Source organism: Prinia subflava, chromosome 4 (assembly GCF_021018805.1).
Source record: "Prinia subflava isolate CZ2003 ecotype Zambia chromosome 4, Cam_Psub_1.2, whole genome shotgun sequence".
NCBI lineage: Eukaryota > Metazoa > Chordata > Aves > Passeriformes > Cisticolidae > Prinia > Prinia subflava.
In genome coordinates, this window is record NC_086250.1 from 70555276 (window position 1) to 70572910 (window position 17635).

The following is a 17635-nucleotide window of genomic DNA, read 5'->3' on the forward strand; positions in this document are numbered from 1 at the left end:
GAGGACATCAAAGTTGCAATTCTTGTTACTGGAGCGATGGGCATGTCTTGTATGAGCTGTTGACACCCTGACCCACTTTGTTCATGCCCATTTCCAGAAGAATAACTGATGTCTGATGCTGACACTTGTGTGGGTGTCATAACATCCTCTGATATTGTTTGGACACCTGTTGGACAGGCAAGAATGGTCTGGGCACTGTGACATTACAGCCAGTGGAAATTTCAGTGGGAAGTCAGCTTGTGGTTTCTGTATGAGATGAGCCTTCAGTTCAGCACTGCAGCAAGTGAACTTTATTCTGAACAGCTCTATTTTGTCTGGCTGAGGTAGAGTTCCCAGCCCTTACAGTGCTGTGCTTTGCATTGGAAGGGCGTTGATGACAGATCGGTGTTTTGGCTACTGCCGAGCAGCGCTCTCCCTCTGACATTCCTTCTCCCATCAAAGGGGATGGGAGTGGGGAAGATCCTGGGAGGGGACACAACCAGGCCAGCTGACCCAAATTAGCCAAAGGGATGTTCCATACCATATGACTTCAGCTCAGATATATTAGCTAACGGAGAGAGGAGGAGGGGGGGAATTTGTGAGTTTTCAGTGTTGGCCTTCCAGAGGAATCATTGTGCGTACTGAGGCCCTGCTTCCCAAGAACTGTCCGAACATCTGATGAACATCTGAACACTGCTGATATGAAGTACAGAGAGACTTTTGTCTCTTTAGCTCTTACATGTGCAGACACACACCTTCCTGGATTGTGTGCTGTCACAGATGACACGAAAAGAACCACACGAGGACACGCAGGTGTGCAGAGCAGGAAAAAGGGGCGAGTTTATTTACAAAACTCAATTTTATACATTTCCTAAGGGGCCTGTGGATTGGAGGATGGAATTCCACCTCTCAAACCACATTGGTCAAGCCAACTGTCAATCAACTTTCTCCTCCCAGCTAGAAATATGTAAACAATGAAAGACAGCAAAACATGGCCATTGTTTACAGTACAAACTGTGAGAAGGTAAAAATTCTGACTCCAATATGAAGAACATTACAGAAGGCTTAGAAAAGTCTTGAAAACCAGGGTGACAGTGTGCGTGTGGAGATTCCCCCTTGGAGTGCAGATGCCTCTTAAGGTCACCTCTCAGGGTTGAGCCAAAGAGATTTTACCATGGTCAAATGGTCATTTGACCATTCATATAGGTGAGTAACATCAATCTCTATTTAACTGTTTTTGCTGGTTTTAATATAACTGCTTTAATATATTTGCTTCAATACTGCTTCATAGTACACAATACCATACTAGTAGTTATAGCTTCCATACTGTGAACTAAATAATTCTGATTAACATATTTTTGCCTTATCATTATCATCCTAGATCATATATGATTATGTAAATATGTATGGTTTGCAATCCTCAAACCTGTAGGACAAGTTGTATAAAGTTTCAATTACATCTCTACAATCCTTTAGACATAAACAATTGACAAAATCTGGGGCTAAGACTGGATTCAGCTGAACCCCGACAGGTCCCTAAGAAGGAGCTTACCAAGTAAGGGGGTCCTTTCTATAGCTCATGACCCAATAGAAGGTTTCTCTATTAACCTTTACTTGAAGCTCCCATTCTGCCCACAAAACCACCCTCAAATGACCTCCCAAGATCCCTAAATGCTCATGGTCAAAAGGAAAAACAAAAACCAGAAGACATGTAAAATTTCACGAGGTTTTATTAGTAAATTACACAGTTGGCATAGAAATTGTTATGTTAGTCTCTAAACTACTCTAAAGTACGTGGCAGTGGGTATTCTTTTGTTGATAAATTTCCTGAAGACAGGTTTTCTCACTTCCTACTGGAAATTAGATATCATGTAAAGTCTGAGAGAACAGACCTTCCTGGAAAAGACTCAGAGGCCTTGGGGAGTCCTGGGTTGTCTTGTTCTCTTCTACAATCCATTTGTTCCCCTCTGCTCTGTTCTGGTGAGACCCCTGCAGTGCTGCCTCCAGCTCTGGGATCCACAACAGAAGAAGGACACAAAGCTGTTGGAGTGGAGTCCAGAGGAGTCCACAAAGATGCTCCAAGAGCTGGAGCACATCTACTCTGGAGAGAGGGTGAGAGAGCTGAGGGTGAGAGAGCCTGGAGAAAAGAAGGTTCTTGGGAGAACTTGGACCCTTTCCAGTGTCTAAAGGGTTTTAAAAGAGAGAGGGACTTTGGACAAGGGTATGGAGTGCTGGGACAAGAGCGAATGGCTTTAAACTGAAAGCAGGTGTTGGATTAGATGTTAAGAAGAAATTCTTTACTGTCAGGGTGGTGAGGCCCTGGCATAGGTTGTCCAGGGAAGTTGTAGCTGCTCCATCCCTGGCAGTGTCCAAGGCCAGGTTGGACAGGGCTTGAAGCAACCTGGGATAGTGGAAGGTGTCCCTGCCCATGGCAAGGGAGCTGAGACTACATGGATGGTGTTTGAAATTCCTTCCAGCTCAAACCAGTGATTCTATGACATGTGACAAAAGCTCCTGAGCCTGTTCCACCCAAGATGTGAGGCTTATTCCCGGGGACAGTCACTGTCAAACAGGGAAACCTGTCCCCTGCCATAGAGCTCAGTTAAGGTGTCCTCCAGCTCCCCCAGCGTGAGGAGCTCAACCTGGTTCTTGTCATTCTCAGCGATGACCGCCCACGCCTTTATGTAGCTGTTGTCCACCACGCAGCAGGCAGCTGCCCAGAGGTGGCTGGGTTTATTAACCCTGCCCTTGGCGATGTAGTTGTTCCCAGGCACAGCACCCACGATGGCATAGGTGGTTTTACATCCCTGGGTCTTCCTGATCATCGTTTGCTGCTCGTAGTTGTTCCAGGCGCCGCCGTTGAGTTTCTCATCCTGGGGCACGATGTTGGTGAGGGTGAAGGTGGCCACCCTGCTGCTGTAGTCGTCGTGGTGGCCATTGGGGTTCAAATGGCCCCGGTTCAAACCCGTCAGGTTCTTGTAGTCATGAAGGATAGCCTGGCTCTGGCTGAGTTTCTCTAAGCTGACATTGTATCGATTTAAGAGTGTCCACTCTTTTTCCATAGTTTTGGGAAAAGCTGGGCCAATCAGCTTGACAGGAAAAGAAAAGAAAAAGGTGTTAGTATTGGGGATGGGGAAAATGGAACAGATTTCCCTAGAGCAGAAGTCTCTGAGTGTCAAGATCCTATTTTTCATCTGATCCTGATGTGGTACAATACCAGATCAGTTGCTTGAGTTCCTACGAGGAACAAGTGCAAATATTTTTTTTTATTTCAGGAATTCATTTCACATTTAGAGGATTATATATGGCTTTCCTTTGGAACACTGCCTATGGGTTTCTTCTGTGGTTCATTTTCACCCAAATCAATCCTGCCACTCTGTCCTTAGCAATGACATGAATTTCCTCTTTTTGTGTCCCTTATTTCCTTGGCCTGTTTTCCTAAAGTTCTGAAGTTTGTCTTGTGGAGTTCTGTCTGTCTGCTGGATCCTTCTGGACCAAGCCTGAGCCAGAGGTGCTCAGGGATCTCTGCCCATGGATGGAGAGCCCATCCTTCTGACTGGACTGGCACTGATGCTCCTCACTTTTCACTGCCTCAGATGTCACTCCAGAAATCCCTCCACAGTTAACCTGACCCTCTCATCTCCAGTGCCTAAGCCTGCTGAGACTTGGTCCCTGGACCATCTCACCCCATTCTGAGTTTTTTTTTACTTCTCTCATGTCACTCCCAAAGCCTCTTTGGCTCTTCACTGGGAGCAGGTAAGCTCTGACAGAGATGCAGAACAGCTCAGGGCAAAGTGGGGATCAGAGCCCAGCTGAACCATTGATTCCTCAAATTTAGCTGCTATTGGATGTATTTTGCCCATCACTTGTTCTCCCATCACAGTAGAGCACAGGGAGGGCAATCATTTGTCTTTGTAATATAATGTAAAGTAATTTGATTTATTGTTCCTGTCAGTTCAGTGCTAAAACCTGGACACCTCTGGGATATGACTCATCTCATTCTCCTGCTGATGTGTCAGATGCATCAGAGGAATCATGTGATGAAGGTGTTTGAAGTAAAATGAGGAGAATCCCATCCAGTGAGTCCATTTGCATGCATGTAGAGGGGTGAGATGAAAAAGAAATGGTTATTTTAATGCTGCTTTTAATGACTGGAGGGTGATGTGCTGTAAGAGAGACACTCACCTGGGGCTCAACCAGCCATGTTCTAGGTCTTTTGCCAGGTCCAGGCTGGTAGATGTAGGCAGAGTAGACAGGAATACGCATCGTCCTGTCATACAGGGTGGCAAAGTAATACTGGTTCTTGTGGCGCTGGCAGATCCAGGCTGGGTTCTGCGGCTCCAGGGCTTCATTTGGGGGGATCTCCCGGAAAAAAAACTGAGGACATGAAGTTTCAAAGGACTTCACCACCTCGCTGTGCCCCAGCCAGAGGCAGCTGGCCAACACCTGCAGCAGCAGCAGCCTCAGCATTGCGGGAGGATTTGAAGTGAAGGGCTCTTGCTTTCCTGGAAGGCAAATGCAGAGGAGGAGACTATGAGAGACCAAGGAGGGGATAACTTCTGTCCTTCTGGATATGGAAAAATCATCAGCGCTATAGGGGTGTGAAGGGAATGACTGGGGATGAAAGGATAACAGTAGAGAAGTTACAGGGGAAAATACAGGGGAAAATGCTCCTCCCTGGATGAAACACAGTCAGCATACCTGGCCTCCCACACACAAGGAGGAATAAACCTAAGGTGGACATAAATAGCAGGTGGAGTGGAGTGGAGAGGAAACACCATGGCCAGGCTCTGTCAAAACCCTTGCAAGAGTAGACAACTCAGTGGTATTTTCTAGCTGATAATCTGCATGGCAACTGAAAATCATGGGAGATAAATGAAGATGTCCTGCTGCTGAATCAACAACCATGGCAAAATTCCTCTCCTTGGACTGACACACATCCCCATCCCCAGGTTACTGCAGGTACTTCATTGAGATATCCACCCCCAAGGCATGAGAACCCTCACTGAAAAAGACATATGACTGCATGCAAACACCACCTAAATGTAAAGAAATAGTATAAAAGTGAATTAAAAATGGAGAGAAGTGATTGAAGACTCCATGGTAACTTCTGGGATCAGTTGGTGGGCTGAACCTGCCTTCTCTCCCTTTGGGATGCCTATTGGGTAAGAATCCTGCTTTCTTCATGCTGAATGATTACCTCAAGCCCGCTTTTATTAAACTTTCTTAGTATGTTGTTCTGAATTAGTATCCTGCTTTGAATATCTTTTTGCAGTCAGATACTTTCACTGGCAAGCCTCAAACCTTAACCTGACACAGTTTTATTAATAAGTGTTATTCTGTAAACAGTTAAAGCCAGTCCTTCAGGAGCTGGCAGTGGGTAAAGGTGTGGAGACCCAGGAGGGGTTTCTCTGCTTGGCGTGTGACCCTGAACAAATCAGTCAAACCCTCCACCCCAGAGAACTGCTCAGTGAAGGGTCTCCACAACAGGACACCGACAGACTGATAAGGCAGAAGGGGTTTGGCTTTCATGTGGTACTGACAGACTGAACACTGAAACTGAAAGGTTTGGGCAAATCTCCCTTTTTCACACAAGAGGATGAAATCTAAAATAGGTTTTAGGTGCCCAGAGGAGGCAATGGTGGGGGCATAGTCTGTCAGAGGGGTGTTCCAAATCCACCCGATGCCCAAACAGCTCTCATGGCAAAGTTATCATGGAACTGAGGTATGGCTCTGGGACAAGGTCACCTTTTCCAACCTACCTCAGCTTTTGCACTGGCACTGGAGAAAAAATCCTGCAACAAAACAGGGCCTGGAAGGCCCTACTTCCAAACATGATCTCATAAAATCACAGAAGATGCTGAATTTGAATGGATCCATCAGGACCATTGAGTCCAACTTCTGGCTCTGCCCAGGACAGCCCCAGAAATCCAACCATGTGCCTGAGAGTATTGTACAAACACAGCTTGTACTCAGGCAGGTGTGGTGATGTGACCACTTCCCTGGGGAGCCTCTCATGGCTCAACCACCCTTATGGGTGAAAAACCTCTTCCTGATATCCAGCTTAAATTTTCCCTGACTCAGTTTCAGGCTGTTCTCACTCCCTCCTGCTCTGAGCACCTTGCCACAGCAGACACCTGCAGCTGGGCAGGGACTCTGCTCAGCTCCCTGCAGTGCTGAGCTGGGCTTTAATCTCATGGGGCATTGGGCAGGGAAAGAACAGCACTGCTGCACTTCCTACACATCTCTGGCCCCATCCAGGTTCACACAGACACACAGCTCTTCAGTCAGACCCAATATTGAACCTCAAATGATCCTCTTGGGGTCCTGCCTCTCAGCTGGCATTGGGATATTAAGCTACATATACCCTTGGCTGTGACACAAGACATCTGGTCCTTTTTCTCTTTAGTAACCCCAGATCAGGAACACTGTGACCAGTAAGCTGGAAACTAAGAACAGGAACAACAAGTGGTGACTCTTTACAGTACTGGACAGAGCATGCCTGTAGTTGCCTCAAATCAAGCAGAGAAGTTCCTGAAAAGTCCTTTTGCATGACCCTCTCCATGCTTAAAATATATTTAACTAACTTAATATCAAACTTAATATTAGATATATAGGAACCAACCTACCGTGGAAAAGAGGGCACAGGACTCTGCTTGCAGCCCCAGTGACAGAGGACTCTCAAATGTCTCTGCTGAAGTCTCAGAGTGGCTGTTTTTATATTATCTCTAAGTAGGCAGAGTTGTTAAATTTCCCAAAGAGAGTTTAGAGTGAGTTTGTCCAGGAGTTCAGCCACCTGTGTTTGTCAGAGGCCTCTTGCAAGGTCATGGGGTGGAGTTTTGGTGCTCACCCCTCCTTCTTATTCAACAGTTTGATGTTAATTTTCCAGGTGACTTGGCTTGAAATTCTTTCCCAAATCATTCCCTCTGTCCTTGCTCTCGTTTACAGAAAGTGTTTAAGAGCTGCAAAATTCAGTGCATTCACAAACTCTCCTTGCTCTTTGGACAGCAGATATTGGAACTCAGCAACTCCAGCCTAGGCTTTGTCTATATATATTTATTCCAAAGCTCAGGAAAGACTTGAAATATTGGAGTAAATGGTGAGAAAGGAGCAAGAGCTTACCTTGAAGCAGAGTCTCAGAACAGGCAGCCGAAGAGTTCCTTTCTTCTTCTCCCTGGAGAAACACTTGGCTGATCCCTCAGGAGTGCCAGTGCAATGTATACCCGGTCGTCAATCTGGCCGTTGTGATAAACAGGGAATTTCACTGCAAAGAAAGGCTTTCTGTCATTATTCAAGGAGATCTGTTTGCTCCCACCCTGAAGTGGGGTGACAGTTGCTATTTGCAATTTCCTCAGGATTTCTCCCAGGTTCTTGCAGCATCATGTGTCAGGGGAAAATAACTGGGTCTGGTGACTGCTCTGTTTATTTCCTCATTCCCCACGAATGGGGACCTACACATGTTTCTGTTCCTGGCAGAACACCTCTTGTGGCGTTTGACTGACTGGCTTGTCTCTGAGTATACCCAGATATTCACAGTCTGCTCTTCTGCAGCCTCTCAGAACACAATTAGTATGGTCAGACTGCATATTTTCCCTTGCCTAATTGCAAAGGCTTTGTTAAGAGCCCTTATTCATGCAAAGCCTGCTGCTGAGAAGGCTCTGGGAGACCTTGGAGCCCATTTCAGTACCTGAGAGGGGTTCACATGGAGAGAAACTTTTGAGAAGGGTTTGGAGTGACAGGACAACAGGGAGCAGCTTCAAACTGACAGACGGCAGGGCTAGATTAGATGTTAGGATTAGATTTTAGTCTTGAGAAGAGCAGGCTCAGGGCACTCTGCAGTTACCTCAAAGGAGGTTGTAATGAGGCTGAGGTTGGTCTCTTCTACCATGTCAGAAGTAAGAGGAGTAGAGGAAAAGAATTTAAGATGAGACAGGGGAAATTCAGATTAGATATTAGAAAAAGCTCTTTCAACTGCCACATGGTCAGGCAATGGAAAAGGTTTCCCAGAGAGGTGTTGGAGTCACCATCCCTGGAGGTGTTTCAGAGGCATCTGGATTCAGGACTGGGTGATAGGGATTAGTGGTTTAATATTTACAGTGGTAGTGCTGGGAGGACGGTGTGACAGGATGACCTTGGAGGTCTATTCCAACCTTGGATTCTGTCATTCAGTGATTCTATGGAACTGATTCCTTTCTCTTTTTAGCTTCCCAAGTATTTCACAAGCTTACTGTGGAGGGCAGGGCATTTCTGGGTACTGTCAGGGGTAAAGGTTCCCAGGACAACCCAAGGAGCTGATGGAGGTGGGATTCGTGGGGTTGGTCAATCACCCATAGTTCCATAGTTTCCCTGGAAAGCAGGGGCAGTGGGGCATGAGATGAGCAGGGGTGAGGATGAGTGTGGTCTCAAGCCCCAGCAGGTGTGAAGAGGTGGGTGAGCAAGTCAGAGGGAGCCCCTTGAGGTACATCAGAGGTGTCTGCAGAGGATCCTCAGCCCAAAATAGCACTGATGTTCTGGGAACTGTGGCGTTTTTAGTAGTAGAAATTTCAGCAAGAGGCAACGTGTGGTTTATACATGAAGTGACCCTGCAAACCAGCACTGCAGCAAATAATTTTTATTGTGAACTAGTCTGGAACTAAATGATCTGTCCTATGCTGATCTTTTGATTATGACATTGAATACATTGAATATACTGAATATACTAAACACATTTCCCCAAATCAGTTCCCTGTAATTTTAAAGAAAAGCTTCAGAAGCAGGGTGGAGAATTAAGGTATTCAAGCAGTGCATCACAGAAATTTATCTTTGGCTGCTCAAAACTCCCTTTCTATCCAGTGCCTCATCCTGCCTGTTGATATACAGGTGCTGCTCCCAAGGTGCAATTTCAAAAGCAAGCAAACAAAAGCATCGCTGAATCACATAATCACTGAATTGTTGAGTGTGGGAGGGATCACTCAAAATCTTCTCGTCCATACCCTTGGTCAAGGAGGGTCATCTAGAGCTGGTTGTCCAGAATCTTGTCCTTGCGCCTGGAGTGCTGCATCCAGCTCTGGGGCCCACAACATGAGAAGGACAAAATTATATTGGAGTGGAGTCCAGTGGAGGCCAAGGTGTGGAACACCTCTGCTCTGGAGACAGGCTGAGCCAGCTGAGGGTGTTCAACCTCGACAAGAAAAGGCTGTGTGGAGAAGTTGGATCCCCTTCCACTAGCTAGAAGTTCACCAAGAGATCTGGAGAGGGACTTTGGACAAGGGCATGGAGTGACAGGACAAGAGGGAATGTTTTCACACTGACAAAGGGCAGGGTTAGATGAGATGTTAGGGAGAAATTCTACACAGAGGGGGTGGTGAGGCAATGTCATGGAGTGAGCAGAGAAGCTGTGACTGTTCCATGTCTGGAAGTGTTCAAGACCAGGTTGGATGGGGCTTGGAGCAACCAGGTGTAGTGAAAGTTGTCACTGCGCAGGGAAGGGGATGGAACAAGATGATCTTTAAAGTCCCATAAAACACAACCCATTCTGTGATTCTGTGATTCTGGGATTCTGTGATTCTGGGATTCTGGGATTCTGGGATTCTGGGATTCTGGGATTCTATGACATGAGGGAAAAGCTCTCAAGCCTTTTCCACCCAGGATATGAGGTTTGTTAGCGGGGACAATCACTGTGGAACAGAGAGACCTTTCCCTTCCTATAGAGGGTGGTCAACCTGGCCTCCAGCTGTGCCAGGGGGAGGTTCTGGACCTGATTCTTGTTGTTTTCAGCAATGACGGCCCAAGTCTTCCTGATGGTGTTGGTCTGGCAGCAGGCAGCTGACCAGAGGTGGCTGGGTACATTAACCCTCTTATTGGAGATGTACTTGTTCCCAGGCACAGCACCCACAATGACATAGGTGGTTGTACAGCCCTGGGTTAGCTGGGCCATCATTTGGTTCTCGTAGTCTTTCCAGGCACCCTTGTTGAGCGTGCTGTTCTGGGGCACTATGTTGGTGAGGGTGAAGGTAGCCCACTTGTTGTTGTTACCACTTCGGTGGCTACTGGGGCTCAAGTGACCACGGTCTAAACCCTGGAGTTTCTTGTAGTCTTGGTTGATAGCCTGACTCTGGCCAATTTGCTGTGGAGTGACTTTGTATCGATTTGCAATGGATATCTCTGTATCCATATCCTTGGAAAAAGATGGGTTGATCAGCTTGACAGGGTAAGAAGAGGAAAAGGTGTCAGTACTGAGGATGCATGTAATGAAACAGATTACCCTGGACCAGATGGCTCTGATGGTGAAAATTCCATTTTTTGTAATCTCAATGTATGAAAATTTATGAATCTGAGAAAAATTATATGCATGCCCCTCCCGCATGAATGAGAAGAGAAAGAGAAAGCAGCTCAGAATCTGACTGCAGCCTGTGCTGGGAGGCCTTTTCCCCCAAGGCTTTGTCTCTGAGCCATTTCACCCCCTTCTGAGTTTCTCATCACTTGTCTCACACCATTCACAGAGCCTGTTTGACTCTTCACTGGGAGCAGATAAGCTCAGGGATGACAAAACAGCTCAGGGCAAAGTGGGGATCAGATCCAGCAGCACTGTTGGTCCCTCAAGTGTAGCCTCTCTTAGATGCCTTTTCCCCATCACTTGGTCTCCCACCACAGCAGGCACAGGGAGGGGAATCATTTGACTTTGTCATGTGATGCAAAGAGATCTGATTTGCTGTTCCTGTCAGGTCAAGGCAGGAAACTGGGCACCTTTGAGATATAATTCTGCTGACATCTCAGATGCATCAAAGGAACCATCTGATCATGTGGTGCAGGTGTTAGAAGTTGAATGAGAAAATTCCCATCCAGTGTGTCCATTTATGTGTGTGTATAGTGAGGTTGTAAGAAATAGAAAAGTTGGGTTAAATGCTGCATTTATCTTCTTATGATTGAAGGGGGATGTGCTGTGAGAGAGACACTCACCTGGGGCTCAACAAACCATGACGTAAATCTGTTGCCAGGTCCAGGACTGTAGATGTAAGCAGAGTACACTGGAATACGCATCTTCCTGTCATACAGGGTGGCAAAGTGATATTGGTTCTTGTAGCGCTGGCAGATCCAGGCTGGGTTCTGTGGCTCCAGGACATTATTTGGGGGGGTTCCCCCATAGAAAAACTGGGGACAGCTTGCAAAGGACGTCACCACTTCGCTGTGTCCTAGCCAGAGGCAGCTGGCCAACACCTGCAGCAGCAGGAGCCTCAGCATCGTGGGAGGATTTCAGGGAAGGGCTCTTGCTCCCCTGGAAGGCAAATGCAGAGGGACACTCAGCTTGGAGACAGCTGGTCATGGCCTGGAGCCTTTTTGTGCAGGGGGACAGAGCTGGCAGAGGAGGGGATCATGAGAGACCAGGAAAGGAGACATTTCTATCCTCTAGGATATGGAAAAATCATGAAGGCAGTAAGGGTGAAACCTAAAAGAGGGGTTAGGTGGCCAGAGGAGGCAGCAGAGGGAGAACTCAGCCCAAGTGTAGAAGGAGCCAAAGCTATAATCAGTGTAATCAGCTCTCAAAGCAATGTGAACTTGCAACTGAGGCACAGTCCTGGGACAAGGTCACCTTTTCCCACCTCCCTCCTGCTCTGAGCACCTTGCCACAGCAGACACCTGCAGCTGGGCAGGGACTCTGTCAGCCCCCTGCAGTGCTGAGCTGGGCTTTAATCTCATGGGGCATTGGGCAGGGAAAGAACAGCACTGCTGCACTTGCTACACATCTCTGGCCCTATCCAGGTTCACACAGACACGCAGCCCTTCCAGTCAGACCCAATATTAAACCTGAACCCCAAATGATCCACTTGGGGTCCTGCTTCTTAGCTGACATTGGGCAATGTCCTGCTGCTCACCTTGCATTTCCACAATATCCAACCCCAGGGTCTGAACTTGCAGACACACGGAGAGACAAAATGAAGGGGCCAAGCAGATGGTAGCAGCAAGCACGAGGGATTACACCTCTATCTTATCAGCACAGTGGCTGCTGCAATGCAAGCACTGAGGGGCACCTCTTCCAAACGTTCCTTGAGGTTCCTGCTGATGCCCACCCTTAGCTTGGATGACTGATTTTCCTGTACAGTCAAAGGCACAGTTGCAGGAATTTCTTGGACAGCCACCTGTCCTATTTTGACTTTCTCAGTGCTGCTGTGATTCTCAGCAGTCAGTGAGATCATTCCTTTATGAGAAAAGTGCTGAAGAGCTCCCTGGGATTGCTGGCAACCAAGCAAGGGCTTTGTCTCCTTTCAGAGGCAGCACAGGTTGGGGATAACAGGGATGCTTCCATTTGCATTTCCAGACACTCAGTGGAATGATTTCATACCATCAGCATTTGGAATTAAGGCAGCCAGGACAGGCAGTTGAAAGGGTTCCTGGGAGAGAAAGCTGCCACAGCCTCTAAAGCACAAAGCCCACCCTTGGCTGGGAAGGGTCTGAGCTGAGGACTGCTGAAGGCTTGACAAGTCACCTTGTACATTTGCTCTTTTCTTATTCATCTCCCTGACCCTCATCTCTCCATTTCCATTGGATTCAGGATGTTGAGCTGCACACAGCCCTGCTCTGACCCAACATTTGTGGTCCTTTTTCTCTTTTTCAGCCCCGGATCAGGAAGGTGGTGACCAATGAGCTGGAAACTGAGAACGGGAACCACAAGTTGGGACTTTTTACAGCACTGGGCAGAGAATGCCCATAGCTGCCCCAAATCAAGCAGAGGAGTGCCTGAAAAGTCCTTCTGCATGACCCACTCCAAGATTAAACTGTATCTAAGTGAATAGCTAACTTAAGAGATATATAGAAAACCCCTAACATGAGGAAGAGCTGCACAGGATTCTGCTCACAGCTCCAAAGTAGCCGAGGACTCTCAAATGTCTCTGCTGCAGTCTCAGACTGTCTGGGTTTATATGCTCTCCAAAAGAGACAGTTGATAGATTTCCCAAGCAGAGATTAGAGTTCAGACTGCAATTCTGTTTTTCTACAGTTTTTTTGCTAGGTCATGGGTGATGTTTTGGTAGTCAATAATTTCTTGCTTCCTTCTTATTCAACAGTTTGATGTTAATTTTCAGATGAGCTGGCTTGACTTTCTTTCCCAAATCCTTCCTTTTGTCCTTGCCATTCTGACTGACAGAAACTGTCCTTCCTGTCCTAAACAGAAAATACTCAAGTGCTGCAAAATTCAGTGCATGCATAAGCTCTGATTGCTCCTTGGAGCTCAGCAACTCCAGCCTAGGCTTTGTCTGTATAATTTTATTCCAAAGCTCAGGAAGGACTTTGAATATTGGAGACAATGGGGAGGAAGGAGCAAGAGCTTACCTTGAAGCAGAGTCTCAGAACTGAGAGCTGAACCGTTCCTTCTGTCTTCTCCCTGGAGAAAGGACTGGTTGAATCCTCAGGACTGCTAATGCAATATATACCCACTCTTAAATTTGCCCTTTCTCGTAAACAGGGAATTGCACAGAAAAGAGAAGTCTTCTATTTTTATTCAGGGGCGTTACACTCATCCTGAAATATGTTGACAGTTGTTTATTTCCTCATAATATCTCTCAGATTTACTGACTTGCAGCACGGTACGTCAGCATGAGTTAAGACGGTCTGGTGACTTCCTTGATCATTTCATCAATTCCACCTGCATATGTTTCTGTTCCCAACAGAACAGCTCTGGTGACATTAGATGGACTGTCCTGTCTCTGAGGACACTCACATATTCACAGGCTGCTCTTCTGCAGCCTCACATTACATCCTTCCTATGGCCAGGCTGCAAATGCTCTCTTGCCTGATTGCCATGGCTTTGGAACAGCTTCATCCCAGCAGGCTGGGAAGGAGAAGGCTCTGGGGATACCTCAGAGCTCCTGCCAGTACCTGAGGAGTCTGCAGGACAGCTGGAGAGAGAGACTGTGGACAAGGGCATGGGGTTGATAGGTGTGCTGGGTTCAGAGTTAATTTTCCTGACAGTGGCAGGTATGGGGCTGTGTTTGGACTTGTGCTGAACACAGAGTTGATAACACAGAAACATTTTTGTGTTATCACAGAGCCAATGCCTCTTCTGCTTTTTGTACTGCCAGGCTGTCAAGGAGGCTGGGGGTACTTGGGAGGTTGGGAGGAGACAACACCAGGACAAGTGACCCCAAACTGACCAAAGAGATATTCCAGAGCATGTGAATTCGTGCTGAGTATATAAAGTGAAGGGAGGAAGGTGGAGGGAGGGGACATTTGGAGTGGTGGGTTTTATCTTCCCATGTAACTGTTAGGTGGGATGGGGCCCTGCTGTCCTGGAGGTGGCTGAACACCTTTCTATCCATGGGAAATGGTGAAAGAATTCCTTGTTGTGCTTTGCTTGTGTGCACAGCTTTTGCTTTCCCTGTTAAAGCAAATAAAAGTATGTCCCACGATCACAGAATCACTGAATTGTGTGGTTATGGAGGACCTGTCAAGATCTTCTAGTCCAGGCTCCAGGCTCAAGCAGGATCAGCTAGAGCAGGTTGTCCAGAATGTTCTCTGCTGCATCTTCAGGTGTGTGGCACACTTAATGTGGTTGGTCAGCAGCATTTCTGAATGCCTCCTCTCCTGGCTCCCAACAGCAAGGGGCATTTTGCCCAGGTACAGCAAGTGAGAACCTCAGTGCAGGGAGTGTAACAGGAACTCACCCAGCACAACTGATAAGTAGTTCCTCAGAAATCTGAGGTGCCAGCTTACAATGTGACCTTATTAAAAGTTTCCAAACACGAAGGTTTGCCTCCTTGATAGATGAAAGAAGAATTTTTCAGCTGCTCCCTCAAGCAGAGGCCAGAAGATGCCACTGTCTTGATTCTCCTGTTTCCTTGTCTTTTGGGACAGCACATGGCAACGTGTTCAGTCCATGGAATGTGAACCCTTGGTGTTACTGGAAAAGGACTAAGCAAGCTGCATGGTCCAAGCCACTTTGCAGTGTGGTGGCCTTAGGTCGCAGTGTCTCCTCATGGCTCCCAGCAAAAATAATATTTCCTTGGTTTCTAAAATGACTGTGACACACTGGAACCCAGAGCTCTCGTCAAAGATGGACAGACACAGAGCAAACTGCAAAGTTACCCTCCCTTGTCAGTGCAGCTGCATCTTCCCAGGGAACAGAGATGCTTCCCACCCCACTGTGGGCATGGACCAGCTCTGGGCTCAGCAAAGGGCTGCATCCCTCTTCCCCACTCACACCAGGCCCAGCAGAAAACAGAGGCAATGCCAGATGAAAGCTGTCTGGCAGCATGCTTGTGGGGCTGGGGCAGCCCTGTGCTCAGCTCCAAGCTGAGCTGCTGTGAGAAGCACAGAATCATTTCTGTTGGAAAAGGCCTCTGAGGTCATGGAGCCCAACCTTTGACCAAACACCACCATGGCACTGAGTGCCACATCCAGGGCACTGGTATTCCACCACATCCTCAGGCAGTCCATGTTGAATCACCCTTTCTGTGAAGAAATTCCTCCTGATATCCCGGCAGAATCTCTCCTGGTGCAGGTTGAGGCCTCATCCTCTCATTGTCTCGCTGCTTACCTAGGAGAGAATGCTGGCCCCCAGCTGGCTACACCTCCTTTTCAGGGAGCTGTAGAGAGAAATAATCTCTCAGAGCCCGTTCTTCTGGGCTAAAGAACCCCAGCTAATGGCGCTCCAAGAGATGGGACTGATTGCTCAGATGCAAAAATTTGGTTTATTGATCCCAAAGCTTCAGTGTATATGCCTTTCCAGTATCTATACATTTCAGCTGTTACTAATAAATAGGTGCTCCCTTAAGCAATAATAACTGTAGCAACCCTATCTAATGTTTCTTAATAACAGTGCTTAACTACAGGCAAGCAGAGACCCCTACAAGCATGTACAGGCTTACATAAGCTAAGCATAATCAGCATATCACTCCCTTCTGCTTCCCTCCTCAGGGTACGGTCTGCCACGGCCGCAGTGCCTGCCAAGGCTTACGGCCTACCAATGCTAACGTGTCCATGTCTGGGATGAGCTGGGCAGAACTCTCATTCCTGCTCTCCTGCTGCATCTCTACACTCAGCTGTCCCAGCTGCTCCTCACAGGCCTTCCCCTCCGTGCCCTTCCCCAGCTTCATGGCCTTGCTCTGCTCTGGCTGCAGAGGTGGCCTCGGCCCATGGATCCAGCCTGTCCAGATCCCTCTGCAGAGCCTTCCTGCCCTCCAGCAGGCTGAGTCTCCCACCAAGCCTGGCATCATCTCTGATCTTTCTGAGGCTTCCCTGGATCCCCTCACCAGATCAGCAGTACAGATATTGAACAGAACTAGGCCCAACACTGGTCCCTGGGGCACACCGCCTGTGGCCGGACACCAGCTGGATGTGGCACCGTTCAGCAGCACTCTCTGGGCCTGGACATCCAGACAGTTCCTGTCCCAGCCAAGAGAGCAGCTCTGCAAGCCGTCGGCTGACGGCTTTTCCAGGAGAATGCCGTGGGAGACTGTGCCAAAGGCTTTGTGTGAGTCCAGGTAGACACTTGCACAGCCTCCCCCTCATCCACTGGGCCGGGCGTCTGTCATCAGTGAGATCAGGTTCTCTAGGCAGGAGCTGCCTGTCCTAAAGCCCTGCTGGCTGGAACTGATGCCTTGGTTATCCTGTGTGTGCTGTGCAATCACACTCAGGACAATCTGCTCCAGAACTCTTCTGGGAAGCAAGGTCAGGTGGACATTCCTGTAGCTGCCCAGATTCTCCTTGCAGCCCTTCTTGTGGATGGGTGTCACAATGGCCAAACTCCAGGCATCTGGGACCTCCCCAGACACCCAGCACTGGTCAGAAGTGATGGAAGGTAACAGAATTTCTTAGAGAACATGGACATGAGGTATTGTGGAATGCGATTTGAACTTTCCTATCTGGGCCTCAAGCTTGGGCCTGTGTAGAAGTAGATAAGCCTGTGGTGCAGGTAAAATTTAGATTAGGGTGTGTGTATGCATTAGATAAGAGAGTTATAGTGGAACTATGGTGGCTACCTTAAACTGAGATTGTTTGCATTCCTTTTCACGCTGAATACCAATTAGAAAACACCTGCAACTGTAAATTATTTGAAACTGTCTATAACCGGCCATTTTGGGAATAAAGGGGAGGACGTATGATTTCACCATATTGATTGTGTTCTGTGTTGCTCTGTCCAGCTTCCAAATAATTAACAGAGGCCCTGGTTTCAATGGAAAGCAACACTGCTCATGGATGTAATAAGGCAGAATCCAAGCTGATCCTTTTCTCTCTTGGGCTGCCCATGTGTTTCACAAGCTTGCTGTGGATGGCAGGGCACTTCTGATTACTGCCAGAGGTAAAGGTCCTGGGAAGTTGATAGAGGTGGCGCTGATGGACTTGCTGTTTTGGTTTTGCACCACCTGGTTTTTGGTAGCAGGGGGCCCACAGAGATGGCCTCTGTGAGAAGCTGCTAGAAGCTTCCACCATGTCTGGCAGATGCAGTCCCTGATGGCTCTGAAGAAGGACATGCTGCTGAACCACAGCTGGGCCAATTAAAGATGTTGATAATGCCTCTCTGATAACATATTTAAGAAGAAGAAAATGAAAACAAAGTGGGGCGTGCAGTTTTCATTCCAGCCAAAGAAGAGGAGGAGGTGAGAACATGTGAGGGAAACAACATGGAGACATCAAGGTCTCCATGGGGAAGGAGGTGCTCCTGGTGCCAGACCCAAGATTCCTC

The 17635-nt window shown here is 47.7% G+C and overlaps 2 protein-coding genes across 4 annotated transcripts; both read right to left on the reverse strand.

Annotated features, from left to right (window-relative positions):
- Positions 1-1672: 1672 nt before the first annotated feature.
- LOC134550416 (endonuclease domain-containing 1 protein-like) lies at positions 1673-11038 on the reverse strand. 3 transcript variants are annotated; one of them, XM_063397098.1, is made up of 4 exons: positions 10918-11038; positions 7102-7243; positions 4165-4484; positions 1674-3068 (listed from the first exon to the last, which is right to left on the reverse strand). In XM_063397098.1, exons 3-4 carry the CDS (start codon positions 4447-4449, stop codon positions 2523-2525), a joined length of 831 nt encoding a protein of 276 aa, XP_063253168.1. In that variant the 5' UTR covers positions 4450-4484; positions 7102-7243; positions 10918-11038; the 3' UTR covers positions 1674-2522. The 3 variants fall into 3 exon arrangements, with proteins under 3 accessions (XP_063253169.1, XP_063253168.1, XP_063253166.1); XM_063397099.1 differs by lacking the exons at positions 7102-7243; positions 10918-11038 and adding an exon at positions 6609-6753 and having other exon boundaries at positions 1673-3068; XM_063397096.1 differs by lacking the exon at positions 10918-11038 and having other exon boundaries at positions 7102-7681.
- LOC134550417 (endonuclease domain-containing 1 protein-like) lies at positions 9035-13395 on the reverse strand. The gene is made up of 3 exons (XM_063397100.1): positions 13285-13395; positions 10918-11233; positions 9035-10159 (listed from the first exon to the last, which is right to left on the reverse strand). Exons 2-3 carry the CDS (start codon positions 11197-11199, stop codon positions 9620-9622), a joined length of 822 nt encoding a protein of 273 aa, XP_063253170.1. The 5' UTR covers positions 11200-11233; positions 13285-13395; the 3' UTR covers positions 9035-9619.
- Between the last annotated feature and the right edge of the window lie 4240 nt (positions 13396-17635).